This window comes from Lepisosteus platostomus, chromosome 14, assembly GCF_059453375.1.
Source record: "Lepisosteus platostomus isolate fLepPlt1 chromosome 14, fLepPlt1.hap1, whole genome shotgun sequence".
Classification (NCBI taxonomy): Eukaryota; Metazoa; Chordata; class Actinopteri; order Semionotiformes; family Lepisosteidae; genus Lepisosteus; species Lepisosteus platostomus.
The window spans coordinates 2,143,631-2,171,445 of NC_142624.1; the positions used below are offsets into that span (position 1 = coordinate 2,143,631).

Genomic DNA, 27,815 nt, shown 5'->3' on the forward strand with positions numbered 1-27,815 from the left:
TTCTCGGCAGAGTCTCCCTTCAGCGCACATCTGATCGCGGCGGGTTGCGATGATAACAGGCGCTGCAGTAACACGCCGGGGACTGAAAGGCGTTTTCTACACCGTAGTGGGTAAACACGGGTGACACACTGCGAGCGGACCGGCCTGGGACAGGGGCCTTACAGGGAAGCTGCAGAGGTTCTCCAAGTCACCGGTGCGGTGGACCACCTGTGCCCGAGTCCGCTTCTTACCCTGTGAGAATCGTCACCTATTCCTGTACTAAAACAGAACTCCACATTTTTACAGGCAAAGCTGCATCTTTTGCAAAGGTGTTTATGACTTTAAAAGGCCATGTCGAGCAGTCAGAGAAGTGATCTCCGGATCCAAGCCGGAGAGCTTTGGTCATGTGTCCGGGAGCAGACGAAGACGTCACATCAAGCACACCTTCTGCTTCCTGGCACATCGCTTGTTATCAAGCTGTTGGGATGAGAATTACAGCACTGCTGGTGTGGCTCACAGATCACCTCACTCGCATGTTCACGTCTGTCCTGCATCTGACACTTGCAGTGTCACTATCGGCGCTGTGTTGGAGTTTCAGAGCCCCAGGTTCGAGCCAGTGCTCCATGACAAGACCCCTTCTGCTTCGACTGCTGCTTTCAATCACACCTTGAACCTTCAGACCCAAAGTAAGAGATTCAAAAGTGAGAACAAAACGGTACGAACAGTAATCAGTGCAGCGGTCGAGCCGCACTCACATATCAAACCGTAAACAGCGTAACCACGCGATCGTGACAACTAGTGAGGAACGGGTTGACTCGGGTTCAAAACAAGATTTTAGATCGGGTTGGCGGGTGCGGGTTGATATATGACCACAAAGCACAATACCGTGTCACGCCGTTGTCAAACGCCTAACTGTGGGATACCATCGCGACAAGACCTCCGGAGCATGTCATGATAGGGACCCCAGGTATATCCCATGTATATCGCGGCAGTGTATATCACGTCTGGCGCCTTGCCTCCATGCCGCCCTGGCACCGCTGTCGCAACAAAGGTCTCATATCAGGACATGATATACCCAGATATGGACTTTGAATCGCGACATGGGGTCAGCATATCCTGTCAGGGTATGTCATATTGCGATATATGGGCTTCAGGTCGCGACATGGGCGTGACCGTTTTTGTCATATCGCGATATATGGACCCCCATGTCGCGACATGGGGCGGGGCACTTTTGTCGGGGATATGTCATATCGCGATATGCGGGCTTCATGTCGTGACATGGGGCTGGGCACTTTGCTGGGGGTATGTCATATCGCGATATGCGGGCTTCATGTCACGACATGGGTGTGGGGGGGTGGGTTGGGCGTTTGTCATATCGCGATATGCAGGCTTCATGTCGCGACATGGGCGGGGCACTTTTGCAGGGGCTATGTCATATCGCGATATGCGGGGTCCATATCGCGACATGGGGATGGGACCTTTTTTTCGGGATTTGTCATATCGCGATATATGGACTTAATGTCGCGGCAGTGGCCATGACAGTGATGCACTAACGAATGAGACCGGTTTGGTTTCCCTACGACAGCGTAGGGGGGCTGAGTGACGTCACGACCCCGAAAAAACAAGGCGCTATATCTCGGAAACGAAAGCAGCACAAACGCTACTTTCAACGGCACAAACGAATGAGGTGGGTTTCATTGTTTGTGCTGTCTGTAGGGTGGGGGGGGGGGGGCAACTTCACGGAGCTGGAATCAACACACAAGTCCCTCCTTCCAGTTTTTACAGCCTGCAGCTCTTCACAGTGCTCCTAGGGGGAGCGGACACGACACTATTCTTTCCTCTGACTTCAACAGCGGAGACTTGCTTTTTAAGAAGGAGGATTAGGTCAGCCCGCGGACCACCTGGCGCACGCCCCCGCACCACACTTTGAGAGCCACTGCTGCAGAGGACAGATCTGCCGGGAGTCCGTCCTGGACTCGCGATCTGGCAGAAACTGGAATTAGGATTTACAATACCCTGCCCTGGCGAAAAGCGCTGTTTTAACAGCTTCAGCTTCGGCATTTAACACGTTCTAAGAGCGTATTGCACCCATGAAATAGGCACTCTGAGCTTTCTCATCTTCACGCCAGCGTAGAACTAATCGGTTAAGTTACTTCACAGGGAAAAAACGCATCTTGTAACAAAGCAGTGGTGATAACTACAGAAAAAGGGGGTTCGGCAGTTAGCAGTTATCGCCACCCCTTTGTTACAAGATGCGTTTTTTCTTCCAGTAAAGTAACTTGTCCGATCGGCTCGTTAAGGTGGTTTAAGGGTGTAGCATTGGATTTAACACGTTTTAAGAGTGTATCGCATCCATGCAACAGGCGCGCTGAGCCGAGTCCTTTCCGTGCCGTGTTAGAATTGATCGTTTTTTTTATTTTATTTTCCACACAGATTCAGAATGCCTCTCGACCCACCCCCCCACAAAAAAAACAGGCACAGACGCAGATGCAGAAATACAGGTTAGGTTCGGTATTAAAGGAGATACTAAATCTAGATACTCTGTACTCCCCTTGTCTAAACACTGAGGTGTGTTGCACAGGACCGTCTGGAAGAAAGCCGGATTACAGCTGTCTCTCTGAACTTGGCAAAATGCTCGCCCGCCCGCCCGCTCGTCTCCGGCCCGTCCCGGATCACTGACCCCGCGGCGGGCTCTGAGCGCAGCCCGACTTTCAGGACCGTTTCGTTTTTTCATTCCTCACAGCCGTGACTCGAAGCTCAAGGCGGCCGGGTGGGAGGTTCGGCCGAGCGGAACTCGGGGCTCTGCTGCTCTGAAGATAGCGGGGTGTCTCCACGCGATGTCGGCCGAAGGTACAGGGGATCGGGGGGCGCCCCGGAGTTTCTGACCGCGTAGCGCCACATCTCAGCTGCGAGTTCGTTGTTTTGCAGGGTTTTTTTACCCTCTCCTCTGAGAGGAGACCCGGTGATACAGGAAGCTGCCGGGCTCCCTTCCCTGGAGAGAGAAGACAAACCCGCCGGCCTTCTCGGTCTGTAAAATCACTCGTTTTAACTTTCTCTCTCTTGCCGGAGGGAGGGAGGTCGTGCAGTTGCCCTAGCCCTAGCCGAGCGGGATGCGGCGCAGGGGGCAGAACCGTGCCCGCCATCCCATCTCGGTCAGATCCGAGTCAAATCATCACAATGAGAACAGCGGCTTCAGCCCGTGACGCCACAGACGGAAATAAAACCAGAGAGTGTACGTGTGAGGGTCTGGGGGGTGCTCGATGCGGGAATCGGTCTCGGGAGCGGGAGGGGGGACAGTTTATATAAAACAAATTACACTTATGAAAATAATAATAATCATAATAATAATAATAATAATAATAATTGCTTACACTTATATAGCGCTTTTCTGGACACTCCACTCAAAGCGCTTTACAGGTAATGGGGATCCCTTCCACCACCACCAGTGTGCAGCATCCACCAGTACTTAGATGCGGTATTTGCTTACACTGGACGGAGACCTTACGTTCTTTTAAAATTGTGTTGCTTCGGATTCTCCTTTATCCCCGCGGCCGGATGACGATGTGCGACCTGGGATTCGGGGGGGGGGGGGGGCGTTTTCACCCACACGAGCAGAATAACTCAAACTGGCATTTAATCACTGAGCTGTTGCGTTAAAACACACAATTAAAACGGGCAGAAAGCAGCAATTAGCTGTGGGCGGCAGGAATTCCCCCCCGGCAGACCCTTGCTGAGATACTGTGTGAACGCAAGATAACTTTCTCCATGACGGTTTATTAGCACAGAAGGTAAAATGCCCAGAGTGTGGCCAGCTCATTGCATAGTGGACTTTTCCGCTCTGGAAACAGTTCAGTGGCGATGAACAGGGCCAGATCCTGGCCTTAAAGGGCTGGTCCTCACAGGCCTCACAGGTCCTCTCTTTACTCGGGGACAGAGATGGCTACAGGCCACTCGATACAAGCGTTTGTGTTCACAACGTCAGCCCAGAAGGCCACCACAGGACCCTATAAGACTCAGACTTGGTGGGGATTGTGTTTTAGGACCGAAACCAGGAAGCCCAGCCTGGCTATGCTGTTGAAGAAAGTCCCTCAGGAAAGGACCGGATGAATCATCCTGCCAGCAAGCGAACGGGCCAGAGGTGATCGGCCCAGTCTTACCACTGCAGACAAGCAATCTGATGTGATCCCGTCTCTCGGGCTCTTCTGATGAACCCTGGGCAAGGTCTCCGAGGAGATCAACTCCAGGGCCTGGGCCGCTATGCGCGCTGATGTCATTTCCTGTCACCTCCGCCCTCAGCGACGGCTTCCTGGACGGTGGCGCCGGCGGCGATGTCATCGTAGACGACCTCGCCGGGGTGGGCGGCCTCGCAGGCTCGCAGGGCCCGCAGCACGGCGCCCAGGCGGCGGTCCACAGCGGCCAGGTGCGGCCGGGACAGGACGGGGCTCAGGGGGTCGCGGGACAGGGACTCCCGCAGGACGTCGCCCAGGCGGTACTCCGGGCGAGACAGGAGCTGGAGGCGCAGCATCGTGGAGCGTCTGATCCTGCAGGGAGGGACCCGGGGGCTGAGAGGGTTCTGGGAGCTCACAGGTAGACTCAGACTGTGTTGTCCACTGCTGTGGACGGCTGTCTTTGGCTTCACCCACAGAAGTACAGGACACACAAGCCAAACACAGGAGTCGCATAAAATCACATGAGATCACAACAACAGTGTGTGAGACATAGATGGCTCAATAAAGAGGTAGTGGGGGGGAGCGCATTGACACATGTCCACTGGGTAGTTTTACTGCAGAGGGGACAAAGGACGTCTCCATGTTTTTATCTGAATCTGGCACCCTGTGCCGTCTCCCCGATGGCAGTGTTATGGGTGTGCGCAGTCAGCGGAACCGTATGATGATACAAGTCGCAGAGCTGGGGGCTGCTGTGTCCCCATTTCTTCTTCCTGCCATTTTCCCAGTCCTGGACAGTTTGGTTTTGCTTTTCGACCCCAGGTTTCCGGACCAGACTGTCCTGTTACATGCCAGGCTGCTCTCAGCTCTCTAGACACAGTGCTGCTCACGTAGGGTGTGCTGGGGAGGGGGCGATTAGATCCCCAAACCCTAATGGTGGGACCCCCCCTTCCCCCTCGGGGACGAGAGAGGTACAGGTCTTGGGAGGAGGGTGCGAGAGGAGAGAGACAGACAGGCACAGACGTGTTACCTGCAGCACTGCCGGAGAGGCGCCAGGATGGAGGGCTCGTCGCGGGAGTGGCGTCCAAACCTGCGGCACAGGTGAGCACAGGTGAGCACAGGTGAGCTCGGGTGAGCTCGGGTGAGCACAGGTGAGCACAGGTGCGCTCGGGTGAGCACAGGTGAGTACAGGTGAGTACAGGTGCGCTCGGGTGAGCACACGTGAGCACAGTTGAGCACTCGGGTGAGCACAGGTGCGCACAGGTGAGCACTCAGGTGAGTACAGGTGCGCTCGGGTGAGCACAGGTGCGCACGGGTGAGCACAGGTGAGCACAGGTGCGCTCGGGTGAGCACAGGTGCGCTCGGGTAGGCACAGGTGAGTACAGGTGCGTTCGGGTGGGCACAGGTGAGCATAGGTGGGCTCAGGTGGGCACAGGTGAGCTCGGGTGGGCACAGGTGAGCACAGGTGCGCTCGGGTGGGCACAGGTGCGCACAGGTGAGTACAGGTGAGTACAGGTGCGCTCGGGTGGGCACAGGTGAGCATAGGTGAGCTCGGGTGGGCACAGGTGAGCTCGGGTGGGCACAGGTGAGCATAGGTGAGCTCGGGTGGGCACAGGTGAGCACAGGTGCGCTCGGGTGGGCACAGGTGAGCATAGGTGAGCTCGGGTGGGCACAGGTGAGCATAGGTGAGCTCGGGTGGGCACAGGTGAGCACAGGTGCGCTCGGGTGGGCACAGGTGAGCATAGGTGAGCTCGGGTGGGCACAGGTGAGCACAGGTGCGCTCGGGTGGGCACAGGTGAGCAGGGGGCGTGTGGGGGTGGGCTGTGGCTGCACTGCACACAAGCAGCACCAGCGCCCACAGGGACCCCCCGGGAGGAGAGGGGAGGGACTGTTGCAGGAAGAAGCATCACTTGTCAACCGCAACACAATCGCGAGCAAGCGGTGAAGGAGGTCTTGAAGACCGGCCCAGGTCTCGCCAGCAGAGACGGATTCAGGTACAGCAGGTTCAGATTGAGCCACACGAAAGGAACAGGGCTCTCGGTTTACTGGCAGGGCCGACCCGAGCTGACGGCCGCACTCTCTCACCTTCTCCTGTAAGGCAACGAGCCGCTGCTGACCAATCCTGAACCTCGACACTGCACGGAACACTTGCTCGCCTCAACCTGTTAACTTCTTAATCTCTCCTCCCTTCCTTATTGCAATAAAGAAATCACGACTTGCTTCATCAGACCTGTGTGAGGTTTTCTGTGTGGAGCCATAACAGACATTTCTGTAGCTCCTTGAACAGACGTCACCTCAAAGTGCCCGAAGCCTTACAATAATACAAATTAAAACCATACCTACGTAGCAAGGAAGGAACTCTGATTCCCAGTGTACAGCAGTTTGATCCGTTTCGGGTTTTGCCAGCTGCAGGATCTCTCTCACTTGCAAGCTGAATGTATTTAATGCATGACCTTTGCTGGCTCCACGAACCCAGCAGCTGGTTTTGACCTTGACTTGGCCAGGAGCCCTGCGGCTGCTAACTCTCAGAATGGCTTGGGAGGCCCACTCACGCTCGCCCGTTGTCCAGGTGCAGCAGGAAGGTGTCGTTCCCGAACTTCTCGAAGGTCTCGTAGTGGTGCCTATCCATGTTGCCTGGGAAGACGCAGGGCAGGAGGGGGGTTGGTGGGGCTGGAGGCTGTGCAGCGCGCATACTGTCTGCCTCAGTGCGACAGAAGACACTACAGCAGAATACAGGGTAGCAGAGCACAGCACAGCAGAATATAGTACAGTCCCAGAGAAGACAGGGCAGTGGAATATAGTACAGTCCCAGAGAAGACAAGACAATATAGCACAGTCCTACAGAAGACAAGACAATAAAGTACAGTCCCAGAGAAGACAGCACAGCAGAATATAGTAGTCCCAGAGAAGACAATACAATATAGCACAGTCCTACAGAAGACAAGACAATATAGTGCAGTCCCAGAGAAGACAAGACAATATAGTACAGTCCCAGAGAAGACAGCACAGCAGAATATAGTACAGTCCCAGAGAAGACAAGACAATATAGTACAGTCCTACAGAAGACAGCACAGCAGAATATAGTGCAGTCCCAGAGAAGACAAGACAATATAGTACAGTCCTACAGAAGACAAGACAATATAGTACAGTCCCAGAGAAGACAGCACAGCAGAATATACAATAGTACAGTCCCAGAGAAGACAAGACAATATAGTACAGTCCTACAGAAGACAGCACAGCAGAATATAGTGCAGTCCCAGAGAAGACAAGACAATATAGTACAGTCCTACAGAAGACAAGACAATATAGTACAGTCCCAGAGAAGACAAGACAATATAGTACAGTCCCAGAGAAGACAGCACAGCAGAATATAGTACAGTCCCTGAGAAGACAAGACAATATAGTACAGTCCTACAGAAGACAAGGCAATATAGTACAGTCCCAGAGAAGACAAGGCAATATAGCACAGTCCTACAGAAGACAAGACAATATAGTACAGTCCCAGAGAAGACAGCACAGCAGAATATACAGTAGTACAGTCCCAGAGAAGACAGAACAGCAGAATATAGTACAGTCCCAGAGAAGACAAGACAATATACTACAGTCCCAGAGAAGACAAGACAATATAGTACAGTCCCAGAGAAGACAAGGCAATATAGCACAGTCCTACAGAAGACAAGACAATATAGTACAGTCCCAGAGAAGACAAGACAATATAGTACAGTCACAGAGAAGACAGCACAGCAGAATATAGTACAGTCCCAGAGAAGACAAGACAATATAGTACAGTCCTACAGAAGACAGCACAGCAGAATATACAGTAGTACAGTCCCAGAGAAGACAAGACAATATACTACAGTCCCAGAGAAGACAAGACAATATAGTACAGTCCCAGAGAAGACAAGACAATATAGTACAGTCCCAGAGAAGACAAGGCAATATAGTACAGTCCTACAGAAGACAAGACAATATAGTACAGTCCCAGAGAAGACAAGACAATATAGTAAAGTCCCAGAGAAGACAAGACAATAAAGTACAGTCCCAGAGAAGACAAGACAATATAGTACAGTCCTACAGAAGACAAGACAATATAGTACAGTCCTACAGAAGACAAGACAATATAGTACAGTCCCAGAGAAGACAGCACAGCAGAATATAGCACAGAATAGCAGAGTACAGCAGGGTCGTAGAGCAGACGGGACAGTGGACAGTGGACAGTGGAATATAGCACAGAATACAGGATGACCGTAGAGCAGACAGGACAGTGGACAGTGGAATAAGGCCAGCGGGGGCTGACCCATGAGGAAGTCCAGTATGGCCATGTCTATGATGTCCACCAGCCTGGTGCTGGCGTTGTAGGGGGGGGTGTTTTTCACTGTAGCGCAGTAGTCTGGCTTCTTCTCCCACCTGCAGCAGAACAAGTGAAGGGAGAGGTGCGCTGGTGAAACAATTCCTCCCCTTCCTGCCCCACACCCTCTGGCCTCGCTCTGTCAGTCCTGCCCCGACCAGCCTCACCCTTCCCCCCTCGTTCTGATACTCTTCCCTCTCTCTCCCCTCCTTCTCCTCTGTCTCTCCTTCCTCCTCCCTCTCCTCCCTCTCCACTCTCTCCACTCTCTCCTGCCTCCTGCCTCCTCTTTCCTCTCCCCTCTCCCCTCTCCCCTCTCCCCTCTCTCCTCTCTCCTCTCTCCTCTCTCCTCTCTCCTCTCCCCTCTCCCCTCTCTCCTCTCCCCTCTCCCCTCTCCCCTCTCTCCTCTCCTCCCCCCTCCCCTCTCCCCTCTCCCCTCTCCCCTCTCCCCCCTCTCCTCTCCCCTCTCCCCTCTCCCCTCTCCCCTCTCCCCTCTCCCCTCTCCCCTCTCCCCTCTCCCCTCTCTCCTCTCTCCTCTCCCCTCTCCCCTCTCCCCTCCCTCTCCCTCTCACTCTGCTCTGCGGTGCCGGCTGTAGGACCGTCTCCAGGGGCTCCTCCAGCTGCGCCGGGGGGCCAGGCTGAGGTCGGGCAGGAAGGCGGCCAGGGAGCCCTCCAGAGTGTGGGGCCGGCCGCACACGGCGTGCTCCGTCGAGCAGTAGTACGAGCACTCGCCGTGGAAGCACAGGTTGCCCACTGGGGGGAGACAGAGAGTTAACAGTGCTAGTACTGCACTCCCAGAGACAGACAGGCAGAGGGGCTGCACAGACAGACAGGTGGACAGGCAGGGGGGCTGCACAGACAGACAGGTGGACAGGTGGACAGGCAGAGGGGCTGCACAGACAGACAGGTGGACAGGCAGAGGGGCTGCACAGACAGACAGGTGGACAGGCAGAGGGGCTGCACAGACAGACAGGTGGACAGGCAGGGGGGCTGCACAGACAGACAGGTGGACAGGTGGACAGGTGGACAGGCAGAGGGGCTGCACAGACAGACAGGTGGACAGGTGGACAGGAAGAGGGGCTGCACAGACAGACAGGTGGACAAGTGGACAGGTGGACAGGCAGAGGGGCTGCACAGACAGACAGGTGGCAAGGCAGAGGGTCTGGGCTGACGGACAGGTGGTCAGGCAGAGGGACTGGACAGACAGGCAGGTGGACACAGATGGACAAGTGGATGGACAAACAGGTGGTCAGATGGACAAGTGGACAGGCAGGCAGAAAGGTCAGATGGACAGGTGGTCAGAGGGTCAGGCGGGCAGGCGGGGGGTCCAGCAGGCAGACCAGGAGAGGTGTAGAAGGTGCGCGCCAGCCTGCGGTCAGTGGTGATCTGCCGGATTTCCGAGGACACGTTCACCAGCCGCCCCACCACCGGAGGAATGCGCCGGAAGTCCAGGATCCTGGGAAGCGAGAGGGAGACAGAGGGGCAGGGGGTTCGAGGCTGTTCGCCTGGCTCAGGGCTACTACAGGAAAACCAGGCCTAGGCCCGGTCCTGGTTCTGGTCCGTCACGCGCCTGGGGTACCTGTCCAGGTGAAAGGCAGCGATCTCGGCGTTGTGTCTCTCGAAGTCCGAAAAGTAGAAGAGGTTGGGGTCCGTCTCCTCGTCCCGGGCCTGCCTGGAGAGACACCGCGGGCCGTGAGTCCACGGGACCGACCGGCTCGTCCAGACCCCCCTCCACGCTAACAACACCAGGACTCACTTCATGGGCTTGAACAGGGCCTGGCCATAGTTGGAGAAGGACATCACGAGCTTGAGCTGCGTCCCTCCAGGTTTCTGAACTGTGGCAAACACAGGACAAACACACCAGCGCTCAGTCACTGAACACACCGGCGCTCAGTCACTGAGCACACACTGACACTGAACAGACCACCGCTCAGTCACTGGACACACACTGACACTGAACACACCAGCGCTCAGTCACTGGACACACATTGACACTGAACACACCAGTGCTCAGTCACTGAGCACACACTGACACCGAACACACCAGCACTCAGTCACTGAGCACACACTGACACTGAACACACCAACACTCAGTCACTGGACACACATTGACACTGGACACACCAGCACTTAGTCACTGGAAACACACTAACACTGAACACACAAGCACTCAGTCACTGAGCACACACTGACACTGAACACACCAGCGCTCAGTCACTGGACACACCAGCGCTCAGTCACTGAGCACACACTAACACTGAACACACCAACACTCAGTCACTGACACTGAACACACCAGCGCTCAGACACTGCACACACACTGACACTGAATAGCACACGCACGGATACTGAACATGCTTGAACACACACAGGCAAGTATCCTGCAAAGGTATGCTAATACACATTCCATCAGGGCAGTTCAGGCGGGGAGCTGCGTCAGCATGATGCACCCCAAGGAGGCTCCACAGCTGAAACGTTGTGTTTTCTCTCTTCTCTTTTCAGCAGGGAATAAACCTATCGCTTGTTCCTTCCATCAATGCAGTTTCCGAGCACCACACCATCAAGACTCCCTCAACGCGCAGTACCCCAACCAGCCACACGGGGGCGGCGCAGGCCCACAGCTGCTGCGAAGACGCAGTCGATCGAGTCTGGGCGACGACCACGGCGGGTGCGGGGCGGAAGGCGAACCCGAGCACACCGGGGGCAGTCAGCCCGCTGTGTGGCCCTGACTCTCCTCGGGATTGCCAGAACCACCGTCCTACTCCGACAGGCTGGGGGAACTGGACCCTTTCGGTCTTGAACAGAGACGACGACCGGCGGGGGCCCCGGCTTGACGCTACGTGGGGGCACATCTGACGGCGGGGAAACGCTTCTTTACGCGAAGGGTGGTGGGAGTGTGGAACAAGCTGCCCCCGCCGCACGAGCCTCGACTGCTCGCGCACTACAACAGCCCCAGAGTAACGAGAGCCACCTGACCCTGAACCTTAATACTCGGGCCGCCGAGCTGTCGCTAGAAACGCCGCTGGAGCCCGACATCTGAGCAGAGCAGGACGCACACACGGGCCTGGCCCTGCGGGGGTTAAAACACTGGCGATGATGCTGGAATATTCCGGGGATTACATAACTCATCCGCTGCGTTAAAAGGCGATTGTCGTGAGTGGTGGATTAGGGTTGACGGCCTCTGTCTGCTCTTTGTCTCACACTAAGGAGGTTGACCTCATGAAAAAAGCCTTTTTTTTACCCTCCCCACTGTGCTTTTAAAGCAAAGACATCCTTCTCCTCCTCCTCCTCCTGTTCTTATTGGGGGGGGGGGCTGAAGGCTGCCCCTCCCTGAGGAGCGGCCGCCAGTCGGAGCGTCGGAGAAAACAAGCAGAATCCGGCTCCGCAGCAGTGCAGTCCATCCCAGGTTTTATCGTGGGACCGCAGCGGCGCGTGTGCTCGGCGTGACCTGAGCCCCGCACGCCTGGCCGAAGACACGCTGGCGCCGAGAGGGCTCACGAGCCGCGGGCCCCCCGAGGGGTGCCGGGTCCCGGAGCGCCTCGCACCGCCCAGCAGCGGGAGCGCGGCGCTGCACCTGCGCTGATGATGCGCTGTCCGGCCAGCTGCTGGGTCAGCGGCGCCAGCACGGGGTCGTCACGGCGATACAGCGCCCAGCGCGTGATGCCCAGGTGGAAACGCAGCCAGGGAGGGTGAGTCTGGGCACTGCCGTTCCACTGGGCGGCGTCGTAGCCCACATCATCGCTGACCCTGGGACACAGACAGGACACCGGTCAGTCTGGACACTCCCCGGTCATCACACGGGATAGGGTCACAGCCCACACCCTGAGCTGGGCAGCGCGCTGTGCATCCTCACCACTCCTCGGTGATTCTGTTGCTGTCTTCGTTGCTGTCTCCGACCTTTGACCTCACTTGCAGTAGCCAATCGTCCTCTCCGACCTCTGGCTCCGGCAGGGTGTACAAAGGATGCTGGAACAAGGCCTGCAGCTTGGAGCGGACTGGGCTGGCGGCCATCTTGGGTGAGCCCTCTTGGCTCATCTTTGCAGCCATGTTGAGCGAGGCAGTGGGCTCCCCGTCCCGGGCTGGGTGGGGGGGTGCCTTGCTGGCGGCCATGCTGGGTGTGGCAGTGTCTGAGGGCTGGCCGCTGCCCAGCGGAGCGGAGCGGGCTGTCTTCCTCACGGAGCCCCCGGGATGAGCAAGAGGAGGCCGGGGACAGGTGTCATGCAGGAAGGAGAGGGAGTACAGGGCGAGGAGGAGGTGCAGGGCCAGGGAGAGGCAGACCAGGAGCTCGAAGATGGAGCCCGACCTTCGGCGCAGGACGAAGGGGACACAGCGCAGCCTCATGGCTCTGGACAGAAGGACAGAGGGGCAGAGGGAGAAAGACAAAGGAACAGAGGGACAGAAGAACACAGAGAAAGACAGAGAGACAGAGAGAGACGGAGGGATAGAAGGACAGAGAGACAGAGGGACAGAGAAGACAGACAGAGGGACAGAAGGACAGAGAGAGACAGAGGAACAGAGGGACAAAGAGAGATACAGAGAGAGATACAGAGACAAAGGGACAGAGAGAGAGACAGAGGGAAAGAGGGAAGCAGAGAGACAGAAAGTTGGATTATTTCTGATCAATTAGATCAATTAGTTACCTGCATATCACTGTTCTTTCTCTGGATCTCTCAGGAATGTGCGTCAGCAGTACCACCGCCTACTATACGCGCCACGTGTTTGGGTGGCACTGCAGTTACTGATAGAAGTTTACACCCAGTCTCTGGAGCTGTGATCAAGCCTTTCCCCCATCATCAGACTCGGCACCCGGGAAGAAACGCAAGCGATTCACTTACTGCTCTCCTTCTGAGGAACAAATCCGGGACGGTTTCGAAGAGCTCCTGTCCCCTTGCGATGTGAAAGCCCGTGGTCTGGGCTCTGTCCTCTTTATCTCCCAGGGCGTCGCTCGTTGCAGTTCTGCTTTTTTTTTCCCCCATGGACACTCCGATCGCTGATCAAACAGAGCCCAGCGGTCCCTGCCAGGTTAGGGTGATCTGGAACAGGTGCAAGGGGGAGGGAGGGGGGCAGGGAGAGACAGAAGTGGGAGGATTCACCCATGTTGAGTATCACCGGTGCTGTAGAAACTACTACACCTACTGATACTGGTAGATTTTACCATTAATACTGCTACTGGAACTCCTACTGCTACCAGTGCTACTACAACTGCTCCTCCGACTTATTCTAACAATACCAGGCCACTAACTTTAGCATCCTGGACTGGGACCCTGGCTGTGATCTCTGGGCTGTAGGGGCTCATCCTGGACTGGGACCCTGGCTGTGATCTCCAGGCTGTAGGGGCTCATCCTGGACTGGGACCCTGGCTGTGATCTCTGGGATGTTGGGGCTCATCCTGGACTGGGACCCTGGCTGTGATCTCCAGGCTGTAGGGGCTCATCCTGGACTGGGACCCTGGCTGTGATCTCCAGGCTGTAGGGGCTCATCCTGGACTGGGACCCTGTGTGCTCCAGAAGACACAAATAGAAACTACAGGAAAGTGTATTTAAAGCCCAATTTGCAATGGTCAGTACCTGGGCCAGGAGAGGGGTCGGGGGTCACGCTCGAGGGGATAGTGCACCATTAGAGTCAGGCTTTTAAGTTTTCTTCTTTTTGTTGTAAGGTCAGAGCTCAACACCCAGGAGAAAGAGTAAAGAGGTTTTCCAGGGTTATTCCAGTCTCAGGAGTTGGAATTCTTCCCGGATGTCTGGACATGGCATCCATAGATATCCCAAGAAGAGCAGGGATGGGCAGCTCTGTTTCTGCAGGGGCTTCTGCGTCAAGATCGGCAAGATCAGGCTTGGCTGCTACCGATTCGTGATCAGAAGAAGGCGTTCTGGAGCCGGGCGGAGCAGAGCCAGCAGGATAGAGGACCACAACAGCAGCGCCCACAGTGGAGACCTGGAGCCTCACCCTTCCAGCTGTTATCCCAGGGTTCTAACTTCCAAGCTGCACAGCCCCCTAATCACCAACCCGGAGAGAACACTCCCTGGTTTCAGAGCGCCATTGTTTCAGCTGAAGTAAATCAGAAATCAGTGAATCAACCCCCAACACAGGGCTCACAGGGCCTCAATAAAGTGGCCAGACCCGGTTCGTGCTGCTGGCCAGCTGTGCTGTTCTAACAGAGATACATGTTGAAAGACAGGAGGATGACGAAGACAGAACAACAGACCTCTGGGGTAAAGGCGGTGTTGAGCCCTGTCTGTGTTTAGGGTTCAGTGTTCAGTACTGGTGTCAGACAGCAGACAGATTTCTCTTTATATAAGAGAGGATGGAGCTCATCTGTGTTTAGGGTTCAGTGTTCAGTACTGGTGTCAGACAGCAGACAGATTTCTCTTTATATAAGAGAGGATGGAGCTCATCTGTCATAACTTCCTCACATCCACATGCACACACACTTGACAGTCACACGCTGACATACTGTACACACATGCACACACACTGATATACACGCATGCACTCATACTGACAGTCACAGACCGACAGTAACACACCGATATACATGCATGCACACACACTGACAGTCACACACTGATATACACGCATGCACACACACTTGACAGTCACAGACCGACAGTAACACACTGATATACATGCATGCACACACACTGACAGTCACAGACCGACAGTAACACACTGATATACACGCATGCACACACACTGACAGTCACACACTGATATACACGCATGTACACACACTTGACAGTCACACACTGACACAGGCACCAAGCTCCCTGCCTGCTCTGAGACACATGCACCGAGTCACACACAGGCCCTGGAATAAAATACGAGACTTTGTATTAATATTAAATTTCTCATCTCTCACTTGACTGGAAACAGTGCGCACTGGCACCACAGGGATGAAAAATTGATCTCTCCCCCTGCCTTTCTTTCCTCTCTCATATCCGCCTCTCTCTCCTTCTCACAGCAGGGCTCACCCCTGCTGTCTTTCACTCTCTCGTCTCCTGCCAAAGCCTGTGCTTGCTGTCTCTCCCTCTTCGCTCCTCCACGTGCACTGATCACCCCCACCTCACCTCTCTCTTCCTCTGTCTCTGTGGTGAAACAGAACAGGGGGCACCTTTGCTCACAGTCACACGAATGCAACTGTACGACCAGACACACATTCATGAAGCACGCACAACAGTGCACACACGTGAGCATGCACAAGAGCACACATACAAACATACATATATGCACAAGAGAGCACACACATGTGAGCATGCACAAGAGCACACACACAAACACACATATATGCACAAGAGTGCACACACACATGTACATAAGAACACACAAGAGTGCACACACAAACACACATCTATGCACAAGATAGCACACACACTACGTGAGCACCCAAAGGAGCACACATACTGTACAAACACACATATATGCACAAGAGCACACACACATACATAAGAACGCACAAGAGCACACAAACAGGTATATGAGCACACACACATATATCTATGCACGAGAGTGCATACACATGTACATGGGCACACACACAAATACACATCCATGCGCAAGAGTGCACACACCCAAACAGATATCTCCGCACAAGTACACACACAGTTACACACAGGAGCACACACAAATACACATCTCCGCACAAGAACGCACACAGGACACAGGTCCACACGAGAGCGCGCTCACACACACACATTCCCATCTCTCTCTCTCCATCTGTCTCACACTCGCACGCTGCGTATTCCTCAGCTCAACGGTCCCCACAGTGCTGCTGTTGCTTGGCAACCTCTCTCCTCACTGCTGCTCTGCCTGCTGGCTGCTACTTGTGTGTGCAAGTGAGTGCCTCTTCATCAATTTGAGAGAGCGCCTTCAATTTTTCACGTTCTGCGAATTCCAAGCATCCAGCAACATTTACATGCAGCGCGAGTTCCACTGACCTCCTTGCGAGTGCAGCTTTTATGCTCTTTGGTTGCTTCTGCTCAGAGCCCAGCTATGTTGAAGCAAAGCCCATCCTTTATGGAAGGAGAGAAGAGAAGACAGTGAACCAGCACTGGCGCTTTAGAGACCCTCTGAATGAGATAGTTGAGGGGCAGTTCTGGACTGGCAGGGGTTCTTCTTAACTTTAACGCAGCAACACCTGAAGAGGTGAAGAGCTGGTTGTTCAGTAAGTCCCATATAGCCAGCAGCTCCCAGCTGGCAGCCCCCACTGGAGCCCAGCAGGGTGAGCCTGGCCAGTACCTGGAGGGGAGACTCCTGGGATCAACTGAGGCTGCTGCTGGGAGAGGTGTGAGTGGGGCCAGCAGGAGGCGCTCACCCTGCAGTCTGTGTGGGTCCTAATGCCCCAGTATAGTGACGGGGTCACTACACTGCAAATAAGAAAAGGTTTCGAGATAATGGGTGTTTCTTGAAAAGAGTAGGGGTGTAACCGTGCTGTACTCCCCACTGTGAGCTGGTGGGGGGGGTTTACTGGTGCACTGGAAAGAACCAGCCACCATCGAGGGCTCAATCACCACGATCTGCTGCGGCAGCATCAGGCCCTGCGTACACATGGCCTAGTTGTGGGCCAGACTCGTCAAACCTGCGGGTTTTAACACAAAGCGTCCACTCGCACAACAATCATCCTCCCCTGCCTCATCGGTCCGCTGAAAGACCTCGGATTTCTTCCCGTCCCGGGCAAACACTGATCCGTAGGGATGTTTTTGGTCTAAAACACTGCAAAAAAAAACGCTCTGATCTTGCTCAGAGACAGAGCGCTGTCCGCGTCGTTTCATTTAAGACACAGTGACGGCTCAGAGGGCCCGTTGATGAGGGTTTCTCAAAGCAGGTCAGGAATTTAAAAACTGGTTACGGAGCTCAGATGCACCCTGTCCTCTTTCAAACCACAGCGGGTCTGTAAGTGCTGCTGGAAGAGTGGAAGAGAGAGAACATACAGGAAGGAAAAATAAGCACAGTCTCTTTGATGCGGCCATGAATTTTTCATCATCTGCTCTGACACAGAGGGAGACGGAGGGAGCAGGAGACAGAGAGGCACACACAGAAGAGAGAGAGAGAGAGGAGGGAGGAGGGAGGACGGGCGTGAGGGAGAGAGGGAGGAAGACAGAAAGAGAAGAGGGGACGACCGATTCCGGATCTTCAGAAACATCGCTGGCCGCCGTGCCAGTCCTTATCTTCATGTCCAGCTGGGAAGGAGCCAGCGTTTTGCCTTCGAGACTTGGGAAGAAGAGGAGAGGCCACACGTACAGGGATATACGTTTGCCCCACGCCTCTCCCCCTCCAGGGTAATTTCCGGTTTAATCAAGAGCCCCAGAGCCTGAGGAGCCTGAGAAGAGCTCAGTGACCTCCAGTCTACGATCCAACTGGGCTCTTAATCAATCCAGCTCATTAACCTCTACCTGCTCGTTAACACCTTCTTTTGGCTCTTCTGGGGGAATGTAATCAGCACGAACCCTGACGCTGATCAATTTCTTCCCCTCCCTCGCGTGGGATACGATCGATCGGAGCCCTGCCGACCACAGAGATGTTTCCTGTCACTGGGAGGGTCTGACACAGCGCCACCACCCCCTGCCTGTGTCCGAACATCATGGACTGGTCACCTGTGCGGCGCAGTGTGAGCAAGGGCCATCCAGACTGTGCCGCCTGTTCTGAGCTCCCCACACCGCGCCCAGTTCTCAGCCTCTGCAGCTGTGGACTGTAATAACAAAACATGAATCAATAAGAGCTGAGCCCGGCTCCACCCCCAGTCCAAAGACGTGCTGTTAGGTGATTTAGATTCCGGTAAAATTAGCCCTGGTGTGAGTGTGTGTCTGTGTGCCCTGTGATGGACTGCTGTCCTGTCCAGTGTGTCTGTGTGCCCTGTGATGGACTGCTGTCCCGTCCAGTGTGTCTGTGTGCCCTGTGATGGACTGGTGTCCCGTCCAGTGTGTGTCTGTGTGCCCTGTGATGGACTGGTGTCCCGTCCAGTGTGTGTCTGTGTGCCCTGTGATGGACTGGTGTCCCGTCCAGTGTGTGTCTGTGTGCCCTGTGATGGACTGGTGTCCCGTCCAGGGTGTGTCTGTGTGCCCTGTGATGGACTGGTGTCCGGTCCAGTGTGTGTGTGTGTGCCCTGTGATGGACTGGTGTCCCGTCCAGTGTGTGTGTGTGTGTGCCCTGTGATGGACTGGTGTCCCGTCCAGTGTGTGTCTGTGTGCCCTGTGGTGGACTGGTGTCCCGTCCAGGGTGTGAGTGTGTGTGTCTGTGTGCCCTGTGATGGACTGGTGTCCCGTCCAGGGTGTGTGTGTGTGTGCCCTGTGATGGACTGGTGTCCCGTCCAGGGTGTGTGTGTGCCCTGTGATGGACTGGTGTCCCGTCCAGGGTGTGTCTCTGTGCCCTGTGATGGACTGGTGTCCCGTCCAGTGTGTGTCTGTGTGCCCTGTGATGGACTGGTGTCCCGTCCAGGGTGTGTGTGTGTGCCCTGTGATGGACTGGTGTCCCGTCCAGTGTGTGTCTGTGTGGCCTGTGATAGACTGGTGTCCCGTCCAGGGTGTGTGTGTGTGCCCTGTGATGGACTGGTGTCCCGTCCAGTGTGTGTCTGTGTGCCCTGTGGTGGACTGGTGTCCCGTCCAGGGTGTGAGTGTGTGTGTCTGTGTGCCCTGTGATGGACTGGTGTCCCGTCCAGGGTGTGTGTGTGTGTGCCCTGTGATGGACTGGTGTCCCGTCCAGGGTGTGTGTGTGCCCTGTGATGGACTGGTGTCCCGTCCAGGGTGTGTCTCTGTGCCCTGTGATGGACTGGTGTCCCGTCCAGTGTGTGTCTGTGTGCCCTGTGATGGACTGGTGTCCCGTCCAGGGTGTGTGTGTGTGTGCCCTGTGATGGACTGGTGTCCCGTCCAGTGTGTGTCTGTGTGGCCTGTGATAGACTGGTGTCCCGTCCAGGGTGTGTGTGTGTGCCCTGTGATGGACTGGTGTCCCGTCCAGTGTGTGTCTGTGTGCCCTGTGATGGACTGGTGTCCCGTCCAGGGTGTACCCTGCCTTGCGCCCTTTGCATGCTGGGATAGGCTCCAGCTCCCCCGTGACCCAGTACTGGACAACACAGTCAGAAAATGGTCGGATGGAAATAAAGAAAACCTACAAGCGAGAGGAGGCTAGTTAGGCTCATCTAGCCTGTAGGGCAAGTGATGCTCACGGGAGTCCGGGGTGGGGGGGGGGGGGGAACGAGGAGTTCTTCAAAACCTGTTCCCTCTCGGACAGCTGTCTGCTGCCGTGAAGCATCGGGACAGCAGCCAAGACAGGCCTGTTTATTCTGTGCGTTTGTTTGCGATGGGGCAAACAAAACAAGATCAGGACGCCCTGACAGAGAGAGAGAGAGAGTGTGTGTGTGTGTGTGTGTGTGTGTGTGTGTGTGTGTGTGTGTGTGTCCACAGGCCTGTGGAGATCGCTGCGTCTCAGTGTGCAAACAGAAGGCTAGATGCCAAAGAACTTAATCTGGGAACTGCGCAATCATCTGGCACCGGGCTGCGCGGCGCGGGGGGCCTGTGGAAATCTCCCGGGGGCCGGCGGGAACTCCACTCTAATCCCTCTCCTCCGCCAGCAGGGCAGAGAGGCAGGAGCCCAGCGCTCCCGAGCGGAGCAGGGCAAGGCAGGGCACGTGCGCGGGGATTTGTTGCTGCAGTTGCGCATTAATCACGTCGCATTAAAAAAGCAAAACCCCAGAAAAAGACAAATACACACGTACTGGCGCAAATGTCAGGGCTGTACCACTCTTCCCCCCCCCCCTCCTCCTTGGACAATTGGCGAAGACTTGCAGCGAAATGATGCGGTAGTGCATTTTAAAATGAGTGTGGGGGAGAGTGTGGAACAAGCTGCATACCCCTCTTGTTGGCGCGATACCCTGGCTTCTCTCACGACACAGCTGGAGGAGGTCCTCAGATCCATTAGCTACTGACCGCGCAACAGACCACCGGAGCCAAGCGGCCTCCTCTCGTCTGTAATCTTACGTTCTTGTGCGACGGGAGCTAGTCCCACATCCCACTTAGTTCCGCCATTTTCCCGTAGGATGAGCCGGAGGTTGTTCTGTCCGACGAAGGCGATGGAAGTCTGTCCCCCTATTCTTTGATCTGCAGGCTCCGCGGATTGCGGCCCGCGGGCCTGCTGGAATTTACGTAGCGCCTCGCAGACGCGACAGGACTTATCCTCCCTACCCGAGTGCAGGTCTCTGCAGGCGGGCGCACCGGCGATGGCAACTGGCAAAAACTAAAGCAGAGACCCATGCCAGGACACCTTCATGTAGCTTTTGTGACCCCTAATCACCCCCACGGAGGTTCTGTGACCCCCAGTATAATCAGCCCTACATAACTTCTGTAACGCTTCAGCGGTCGCCAACCGCCATCACACGTGAACACGCCACCCATGCGTCAGCGCTGGTGGGCGGGGGACGTCAGGAGTACATGTCCCAGCACGCTCCTGGGCGGGACTCCTTCCCACGTGACAGGGATGGGCAGGCGAGGCACAGCACTGGATAAACCCCCGAACCAGCCCCACGCTTGCTTGCTCGCTTGCTCGCTCGCTCCCTTCCTCGATGCCGCGCTCAGGCCTCGCAGGAACACCGACGCACTGCTCTGCCGGGGCCGGGCTCCGTCACGACTTGGCCGGGCGCCGTGGGCATCTTCCCGCGAGCTGGAACAGCTTCAGAGGACAGCGTGAAGGAGAGAGAGAGAGGAGAGAGAGGGCGGGGGGAAGAACAGGGCCATCTGCGTCTGTGTCTGCCAGGCGGCCCCCCGACTGACTCGGAACAAACGGCAAGACACGTCTGCGATTTCCCAGAATCCAGAAACCAAATGCCGTCTCTCTGGGGTGAAGACATTCACTTTCATCGTGGTCTACTTTGTTGTGTAGAAAAAGCACTGTGTACTGTTTTTTTTAAAAAAATATTTCTATAAATCTACCCATTTTCTAGCCACTTTATTTATACAAGACAGGGTTGTGGGGAAGCTGAGCCTATCCTTCTTGATTTGATTTGAGCGCTGGCAAAACGTCTGAGCCACCACGGACAGACAGCAAGGCACAAACTCAATGATTTTAACACTTGTAGAACTAGATCAATTCATCTGTGCGGCTCCAGCATATCTCATTTTCTGAATCCCTCCTTCTAAATAAAGCTTGAGACACAGAGTTCTGCAGACAGAAGAACAGATCAGAGGGATCAGGGGGCTTTACCACTTTTCAATTAATGTCTGATATTTGGATGAAAGCTAGCAGCAATTACTAGCGTCTACAATCCCGTTAAAACCCCCCTGTGGCAGATAGTTAGCAGGACAGGCTTGCAACTCTGTCAAAAGACCCACAGAGATCGTGGACTTTGGTCATCTTAAGATCTTTACAAAATCCCAGCAGTGGGCAACTTCAGAGCACACAATAAAGCACAATCCAGAGAACAAAAAAGTAGAAACTACCTGGAAGGACACTTCAAACTGAGTGCAGGAGGCGCCTCTTTACACAAAGGGGGGTGGGAGCGTGGGTCGAGCTGCCCAGCCATGATGTTGAAGCCATATTGAAGCCCTGGCTTCTTTCAAGAAACAGTGGGATGAGATCTTTGGATCCTCAGCTCAATTAGCTACGAAGTACAAGAAGGTCTAGCTGAGACAAATGCTGGACTGCTGAAAGCCCGGTGGAACAATCTTCAGGACTGCTTCTTTCACAACGAGCTACGAGAACAGAAAGAGACCAGGGTGTGCCGGCGCGATCCCACTCCAAGGTACCAAAAAAAAAAATTGAATTCATGGAAGAACTGTGAAATAAAAACAAAACAAAACGGGAAACACGTCCAAAAAAGTTTCCGATCTGAGAAGATCCGAGGCGAGCAGATCAGAGAGCAGGAGAGGTCGGTTTATGACGGCGCTGTCCCTCGGGAGACCCCTGCTGGATTAGACAGATCACACTGTCCTTGTACTTGTCCCTCCGATAGTTACCAGTCGACAGCGGTGTGAGCTGGCGTTAACCTGCGCCAGGATCCGGAAAAATCCTATCCATATCAGCCGTGCAATGAGGTTCACAGGCATGTTAACTGCTGCTACACGCATGCATTAGCACACCAAGACACACGTGTTCCGATACTGGGCGACGCACCACCGTACTGTAGCTTTGTGCACACTCTTCCACATAAGAACACAAACCCAGGTTGACAATTATTCAGTTAAATACCACACAACAGTTCAAGATCCAAAGAAAGAAAACCTCTCTCTCTCTCTCTCCCACGCGCACACTGGACTTTGGTTTCATCTCACCCACTGATTTTTTTTAGAAACCTTTTTTTGCGTTTTATTAATTGGTTCGACATCACCAGAAAACAATCAGAAGATCCGTAACAACAATTCCCAGCTAAAAGTCCAAGTCCTACAAAAAAAAAAAGTCTACTGAAAATGCGCTTGCAATGCAATAGCAGTTGAAATGTCCTCATCTGTAATACAGTAGCTCCACTCACGGCACGAATGTGGTGCAGTTTCTTCAGGAATCCTTTTGAATCGCATCGATCGCGACTTGGTCAAAAACGACGTTTGAAAGGTGGATTGTGAAAGGTTTTTTTTCTACTCAACCCCGACACTTCCTGCTGGAGGAGATTACATTAACCCTGATGGAAAAAACCTTAATTCGAGCCTTTACATGTAGTTCCTCTAAAGGAGTCCTTTCTCAAAGTCTCACTCTGGGACTCCTGGTCTCCCACAAAGGCTCTCAGTCTTCCATAACGGCTCCCACTCTCTCCCAGTGATTCTGAGCCTCGAGCAACCCTAGCGACTCCAAGAAGCACCACAAGGACAAGCGAACCCGCCAGAATATCTCACACCACCCCTGCCCCTCCCTTCCACCCCAACAGCGCCCTCCTCTGGCCAGCTGCTGCAATGTCATGCCACCCCCCCCCCGCAACATGTAAGTCCCTTAAAATACCTTTCATGTTACCCATGTATCCCATAGAATAGCACAAGCAGGAGGGACACCAGCCACACGGACGGGCCACTGGTCAGAACCCAAGGTATAAAAACACTTGAGCTCAGGTCCATTTTAGACCAGAAGGCACCAGCACTTCTAAACACAGCAGGTGTCGCACTGCTCAACTTTGATGTTGAACGCCAAGTCCCAGAGATCTTTCAACAAACAAACAGTCTGGTACAGGACCGGGAGGACCAGAGAGTCTCTGCAGGACTTCACACGGCGGAAATCTCCTCGTGACCTAACTGGTGATTGGGAACTTCACCTGAACTGGACCACTCGACCACCTCCTCCCAGGTCTTCAGGTGCTGCTGCTTTATTCCCAGCAAGGCAGTCACGAGGCCCCAGGAGAGGGGTCAGCGGAATCGCTTCCGGGTCGGAGTGGGAGGAAGTGTGCCGATGAACCGTCTCGTAGCGGGGGACAGTGGGGGAGGCGGAAAGGCAAGCAGGGAGCAGGGTTCGACTGCAGTCACGGCGACGGGGGAATAAACTGACTCTGACGTTTTGGAGTTCAGGTTAACCAAGCCCTTTTAGTCAACGTGCAAAAAAAATCCTTTTACAAGGTGTTTAAGAAAAACGTTTTAGTCTTTTCTGACCTTTCTCATTTCATTTAAGTATATACACATACATTATATATATATAATTATAAAAAAATACAAAACACAGACAGGGATCGTATGACACACGGGGGAACCGGGGAAGGAGGTATGTTCAAAAAGAGGAAGACTGAGGGATGGGGCACGGACTGGGGACGATGGAGAGAGTGTGGCGCTCAGGAGAGAGATGGGGGGGACAAGCAGGCGACACAGAGACCCCCCCACTAGTCACACGGAGGGAGAGAGAGAGAGAGAGAGAGAGATGAGATAGGAGGTAGCTGTCTCTCCCTCAGTGTGCGCCTGGGGTCCCTGGGTGCTTAGGCGGCCACACTGTTAATTGACAGAGACAAGGTGTGTGCGTGTGTGTGTGTGATTGGCGGGGAGGTGCTGATCCAGCTGTGCGTTAGGAGCATTTCCACACGCACACCGCCAGGCTGCCCCCGAAGAACATGTAGAGCAGGTTCTTGACCTCGTGCGTGATCTCGAACCCGAAGCCCTCCCCGATCACCACGTGCCAGGAGGACCCAAACTTCTTATCCATCGTCTCCTTGATCATCTTTGCCGCGCTCTGCCGACAGAGAGAGGTGTGGGGGTGGCGGGGGAGAGAGGCAGTGCTAAGCCAGAGGGAGAGGTAAGTGAACACAGACACACGAGCTGTCCGAGAGAGAGGGAAATGGAGCAGTCAGATGGAGCCATCTTCACACACACTACTATACAGGGAGAGGATGAGACGCAATCCAGAAATGGCATTGCTAACAATAACTCCAATAACACATCACACCACAGATGATTATTTTCACTATACCGATGACTAAAACGCTGTGCTGGTCACCCAGGTGTTTTCTAACTCAAACAACGACTGGCTGGACCTTCAACTTGGCCATTTGTGCAGAAAATGGATGAGACATTTTCCCCCCATGCCCCCAAAATATTGGGGGAACCGAAGTTATAGTAAGATAAAAGCGGTACATAATTCAGAACGAGAGTAGAAGTTTTTAAAAAATTGCTGAACGAGCTTTTACATGGTCGTGCCACTCAATGGAGTGCACACACACATACAGGGAAGAACAGACGGACACACAGTCAAGAGACAGGCAACAGCGAGGAAGAGCTTCAGACAGACATGGTGCCACAGACAGTCAGGCCGACTCCAGGGAAACACACCCAGACAGACAGGGGAGCGCACACAGACGGGTCACAGCTCGGACCGGCCCTGACCTCGTTGTTGGTGGCGAATTTCTCACAGGCTGTGACGCACAACTCCATGGTCTCCACCCTCATCTCCTCCGGCATGTCTGTGTGCTGCAGGACAGAGGACACCGCACGCCCATCACTCACTTTGTCCACGCCAGGGAACAATCAGTGCATGACTCAGTGGCTCAGGAAGAGACAGGAAAGATTTCCAAAGCCTAGAAATCAGCGCTTTCGAATTTAAGAAAGGACCAGTTCACTTGAATATTGTCATTAACCCAATCACCAACAGGCCAGTGCATTATCACTAATACACTGCAGGTGATGCCATCAGTGGAGTACCGCAGGGATCTGTACTAGGAACACTGTTCTTCCTAATTCATATCCGTGATCTAGATGTCGGTATAGTTAGCCGATTAGACATTTGCATAATATACCAAATTGAGAGGACTAGCGAAACACTTTAGAAGCAACAAATTGAATTCACAAAGATCTAGCTTAAATTCAGGACTGGACAAGCACCTGGGGCAGATGATGTTTAACACAGACAGCAGGAGGGTTCTGGAAGCAGACAGTTAAAAAATAAACTCTAAATACACAATGGGAAATTATGAGCAAGAAGAGGCTACTCACGAAAAGAACTTAAGACTTAAGCTGACACACCATGTCCATTTCCTATACAATGAGGTTAAGCCATAAGAAGGCCAATATAACGACAGGATGTAAAGTTTAAAGTGAATTCTTTACACTGACATTTCCTGCCCTGCCCTCTCCCTCTCTTCCCAACCTCCTTCCTCTTGTTCCAGTTTTAAGGTGCCAGGTAAAAAAATATTATTTTCCATCCCCAAAGTAAAGGAACTGAGACCAACAGTGGCACATCCAGGGCACGTCAGGGACCAAGCTACCCAGCCATGTTGTTGAAGCCAATATCCCAGATTCTTTCAGAAAGGAGGAAGGGACCCTCCAGTCAGGGGGGCCTCCTCTCCGCCTCTTGCCCCTCTCCTCTCTCTCCACCTTACCCTGATGAGAGGGAAGCTGTGGACCCTCTTGTAATCGGCTTCCTCCTTCTTGCTCTCCACGGTCTCAGCCATCCGCCCAGCCTTGCAAAGAGAGAGAAGATAAAAACATCAACGTCTGGGTCACTGTTCGCGGCAACAGCAGCATGCCTGGGGCAGGTAGCCGAGCGTCAATGGGACAGTGAGGGATCGTGGGCCATCCCAGAGTTCTCCTCTGCAGGGGGAGGGAGAAGTCAAGAGAAACAGGCCCGGCAGGGGGTCCGAATGGAGGTGGTCAGGCTTGAGAAGGTCGAGGTTTGGGTTGAGGATTCGAGCACAGGCATGAAGGAAATGGCTCACAGACCATCAGGCGTCCAGGTTGAGGGGAAGGAAAGAAAGATCTAGAGAGACATGGGGTGGTGGTAAAACAAATCCACAGTCACGGTGGCTTGCGAGGTCAAATGAAGCATCTTCTGGGAGGGTGTAATTATCGTGTGTGATACTCCAATGTGGTTTCGTCAGCGGAAGCCCCTGTATCAGCTCCACTCGGAATCGTTTCGAGCCGGGTGTTTGCAGCGACTCGTCAGTTGTCACTTGTCACCCTGTCGCCACCTTTACGAAAATAGCCTCAGGGTCCCCGCAGAAAGACCCCAGTTCCCCAGAGAAGGCTTTTATGGAGACCCTGAATTTTGCTATAGGAAACGTAGGAACATAGTCATCGATAGGAAGATCGCATAACAGTTAAACAGTAGTGCAAAGGGGACCTGGCTCTTCGTTAGAGGACAAAATAATGTCAATTAATTCGAATGCCAGAGGACCTCTAATGTGTACAAACTGAGGAAAGAGAGTCGCGGTTACCGTCAACAATCCCGAGCACATCTTTAGACGCTTTTCAAATGAAAAAGCCACAGCCTCTTACCGAACTTAACTGAACACCTTTCAATATCATTGACTTAAACCTCGAGATAGGGCTTCGTTTTTTTAAAAAAAAAAAAGCAGTGTTTTTTCATGCATTTTTGTAACGTAAGTACACGTACCTGGTCCGGTGCTGTTATAGAAGTTTGATACGGACTTCCTCTGTGTCCTTCGGTTGTCAGGGGGACATTTCGGCCATAGCAACCGACCGGATCCCCGCCCCTCCTCCTAACGCCCGCCCATATCTACACGATTGGGCTTTAAGAGAAGTATTTGCGTGCTTATTAGAGACAAGGCCTGTCAATCACAAGGCAAAGGTCCTCTGGCAGAATATTTAGTCGACTAACGCGAATGCCTGCAGGATGCGGCGCAGTTTTAGACGGTGCTGTTTGGCTATATAAGTCGCTTTAAAAAATATTATCGGTTTGTCTGTGACTTTTGTGAATATTTGGTGTGTCGCTCTTAAAAGAGTAGCACTGTTTGAACTGGTTGGTTTAAAACTTTATTCAGAGTTGAGCCGGGAGCGTTCACGGTTGACGAATTTTTTTGCTCCGGTTCACTCCTCTCGCTCTCCTCTCTGTATACCTCCCCTTCTCCCTCAATCCAAATCTCTCCCTCTCCTCCCGCCTCCGTCTGCGTGTATACTGTACATCTCCTTGTCCCAATCCCTCTTTCT

General features: G+C 53.9%; 2 protein-coding genes and 1 long non-coding RNA gene across 6 annotated transcripts; 1 reads left to right on the top strand and 2 right to left on the bottom strand.

Moving 5' to 3' along the window:
* Window positions 1–417: 417 nt before the first annotated feature.
* LOC148648660 (uncharacterized) lies at window positions 418–6,372 on the top strand. Its single transcript, XR_015926419.1, has 2 exons — window positions 418–665; window positions 2,723–6,372. It is a non-coding gene; the product is annotated as an uncharacterized LOC148648660 (long non-coding RNA).
* LOC148648661 (extracellular serine/threonine protein kinase FAM20C-like) lies at window positions 3,734–18,291 on the bottom strand. Of its 4 annotated transcripts, XM_088606405.1 has the most exons (14): window positions 18,081–18,291; window positions 16,425–16,499; window positions 13,733–13,991; window positions 13,326–13,523; window positions 12,344–12,835; window positions 12,065–12,237; window positions 10,247–10,325; window positions 10,070–10,162; window positions 9,831–9,946; window positions 9,063–9,243; window positions 8,443–8,552; window positions 6,698–6,779; window positions 5,176–5,235; window positions 3,734–4,520 (listed from the first exon to the last, which is right to left on the bottom strand). In XM_088606405.1, the coding sequence occupies exons 5-14, from the start codon at window positions 12,829–12,831 to the stop codon at window positions 4,250–4,252; spliced, it is 1,653 nt and encodes a 550-aa protein (XP_088462531.1). In that variant the 5' UTR covers window positions 12,832–12,835; window positions 13,326–13,523; window positions 13,733–13,991; window positions 16,425–16,499; window positions 18,081–18,291; the 3' UTR covers window positions 3,734–4,249. The 4 variants fall into 4 exon arrangements, with proteins under 4 accessions (XP_088462531.1, XP_088462532.1, XP_088462530.1 ...); XM_088606406.1 differs by lacking the exon at window positions 13,733–13,991; XM_088606404.1 differs by having other exon boundaries at window positions 16,425–18,291.
* A 5,717-nt stretch (window positions 18,292–24,008) lies between these two features.
* dnal4b (dynein, axonemal, light chain 4b) lies at window positions 24,009–27,389 on the bottom strand. The gene is made up of 4 exons (XM_088606424.1): window positions 27,262–27,389; window positions 26,249–26,329; window positions 25,257–25,340; window positions 24,009–24,606 (listed from the first exon to the last, which is right to left on the bottom strand). The coding sequence occupies exons 2-4, from the start codon at window positions 26,318–26,320 to the stop codon at window positions 24,442–24,444; spliced, it is 321 nt and encodes a 106-aa protein (XP_088462550.1). The 5' UTR covers window positions 26,321–26,329; window positions 27,262–27,389; the 3' UTR covers window positions 24,009–24,441.
* Window positions 27,390–27,815: the final 426 nt, after the last annotated feature.

What these genes read in the sequence shown, in the direction of transcription:
- LOC148648661 (XM_088606406.1), bottom strand. Translation starts at nt 12,831, where the DNA reads ATGAGGCTGCGCTGTGTCCCCTTCGTCCTGCGCCGAAGGTCGGGCTCC. An exon ending in GCCCTGTTCAAGCCCATGAA is followed by an intron (nt 10,163 to 10,246) that starts GTGAGTCCTGGT and finishes GTGTCTCTCCAG; the next exon opens with GCAGGCCCGGGACGAGGAGA. An exon ending in AGCCGGCACCGCAGAGCAGA is followed by an intron (nt 8,553 to 9,062) that starts GTGAGAGGGAGA and finishes GTTCTGCTGCAG; the next exon opens with GTGGGAGAAGAAGCCAGACT.
- dnal4b (XM_088606424.1), bottom strand. Translation starts at nt 26,320, where the DNA reads ATGGCTGAGACCGTGGAGAGCAAGAAGGAGGAAGCCGATTACAAGAGG. An exon ending in ACAGCTTCCCTCTCATCAGG is followed by an intron (nt 25,341 to 26,248) that starts GTAAGGTGGAGA and finishes TCTGTCCTGCAG; the next exon opens with CACACAGACATGCCGGAGGA. An exon ending in AATTCGCCACCAACAACGAG is followed by an intron (nt 24,607 to 25,256) that starts GTCAGGGCCGGT and finishes CTCTGTCGGCAG; the next exon opens with AGCGCGGCAAAGATGATCAA.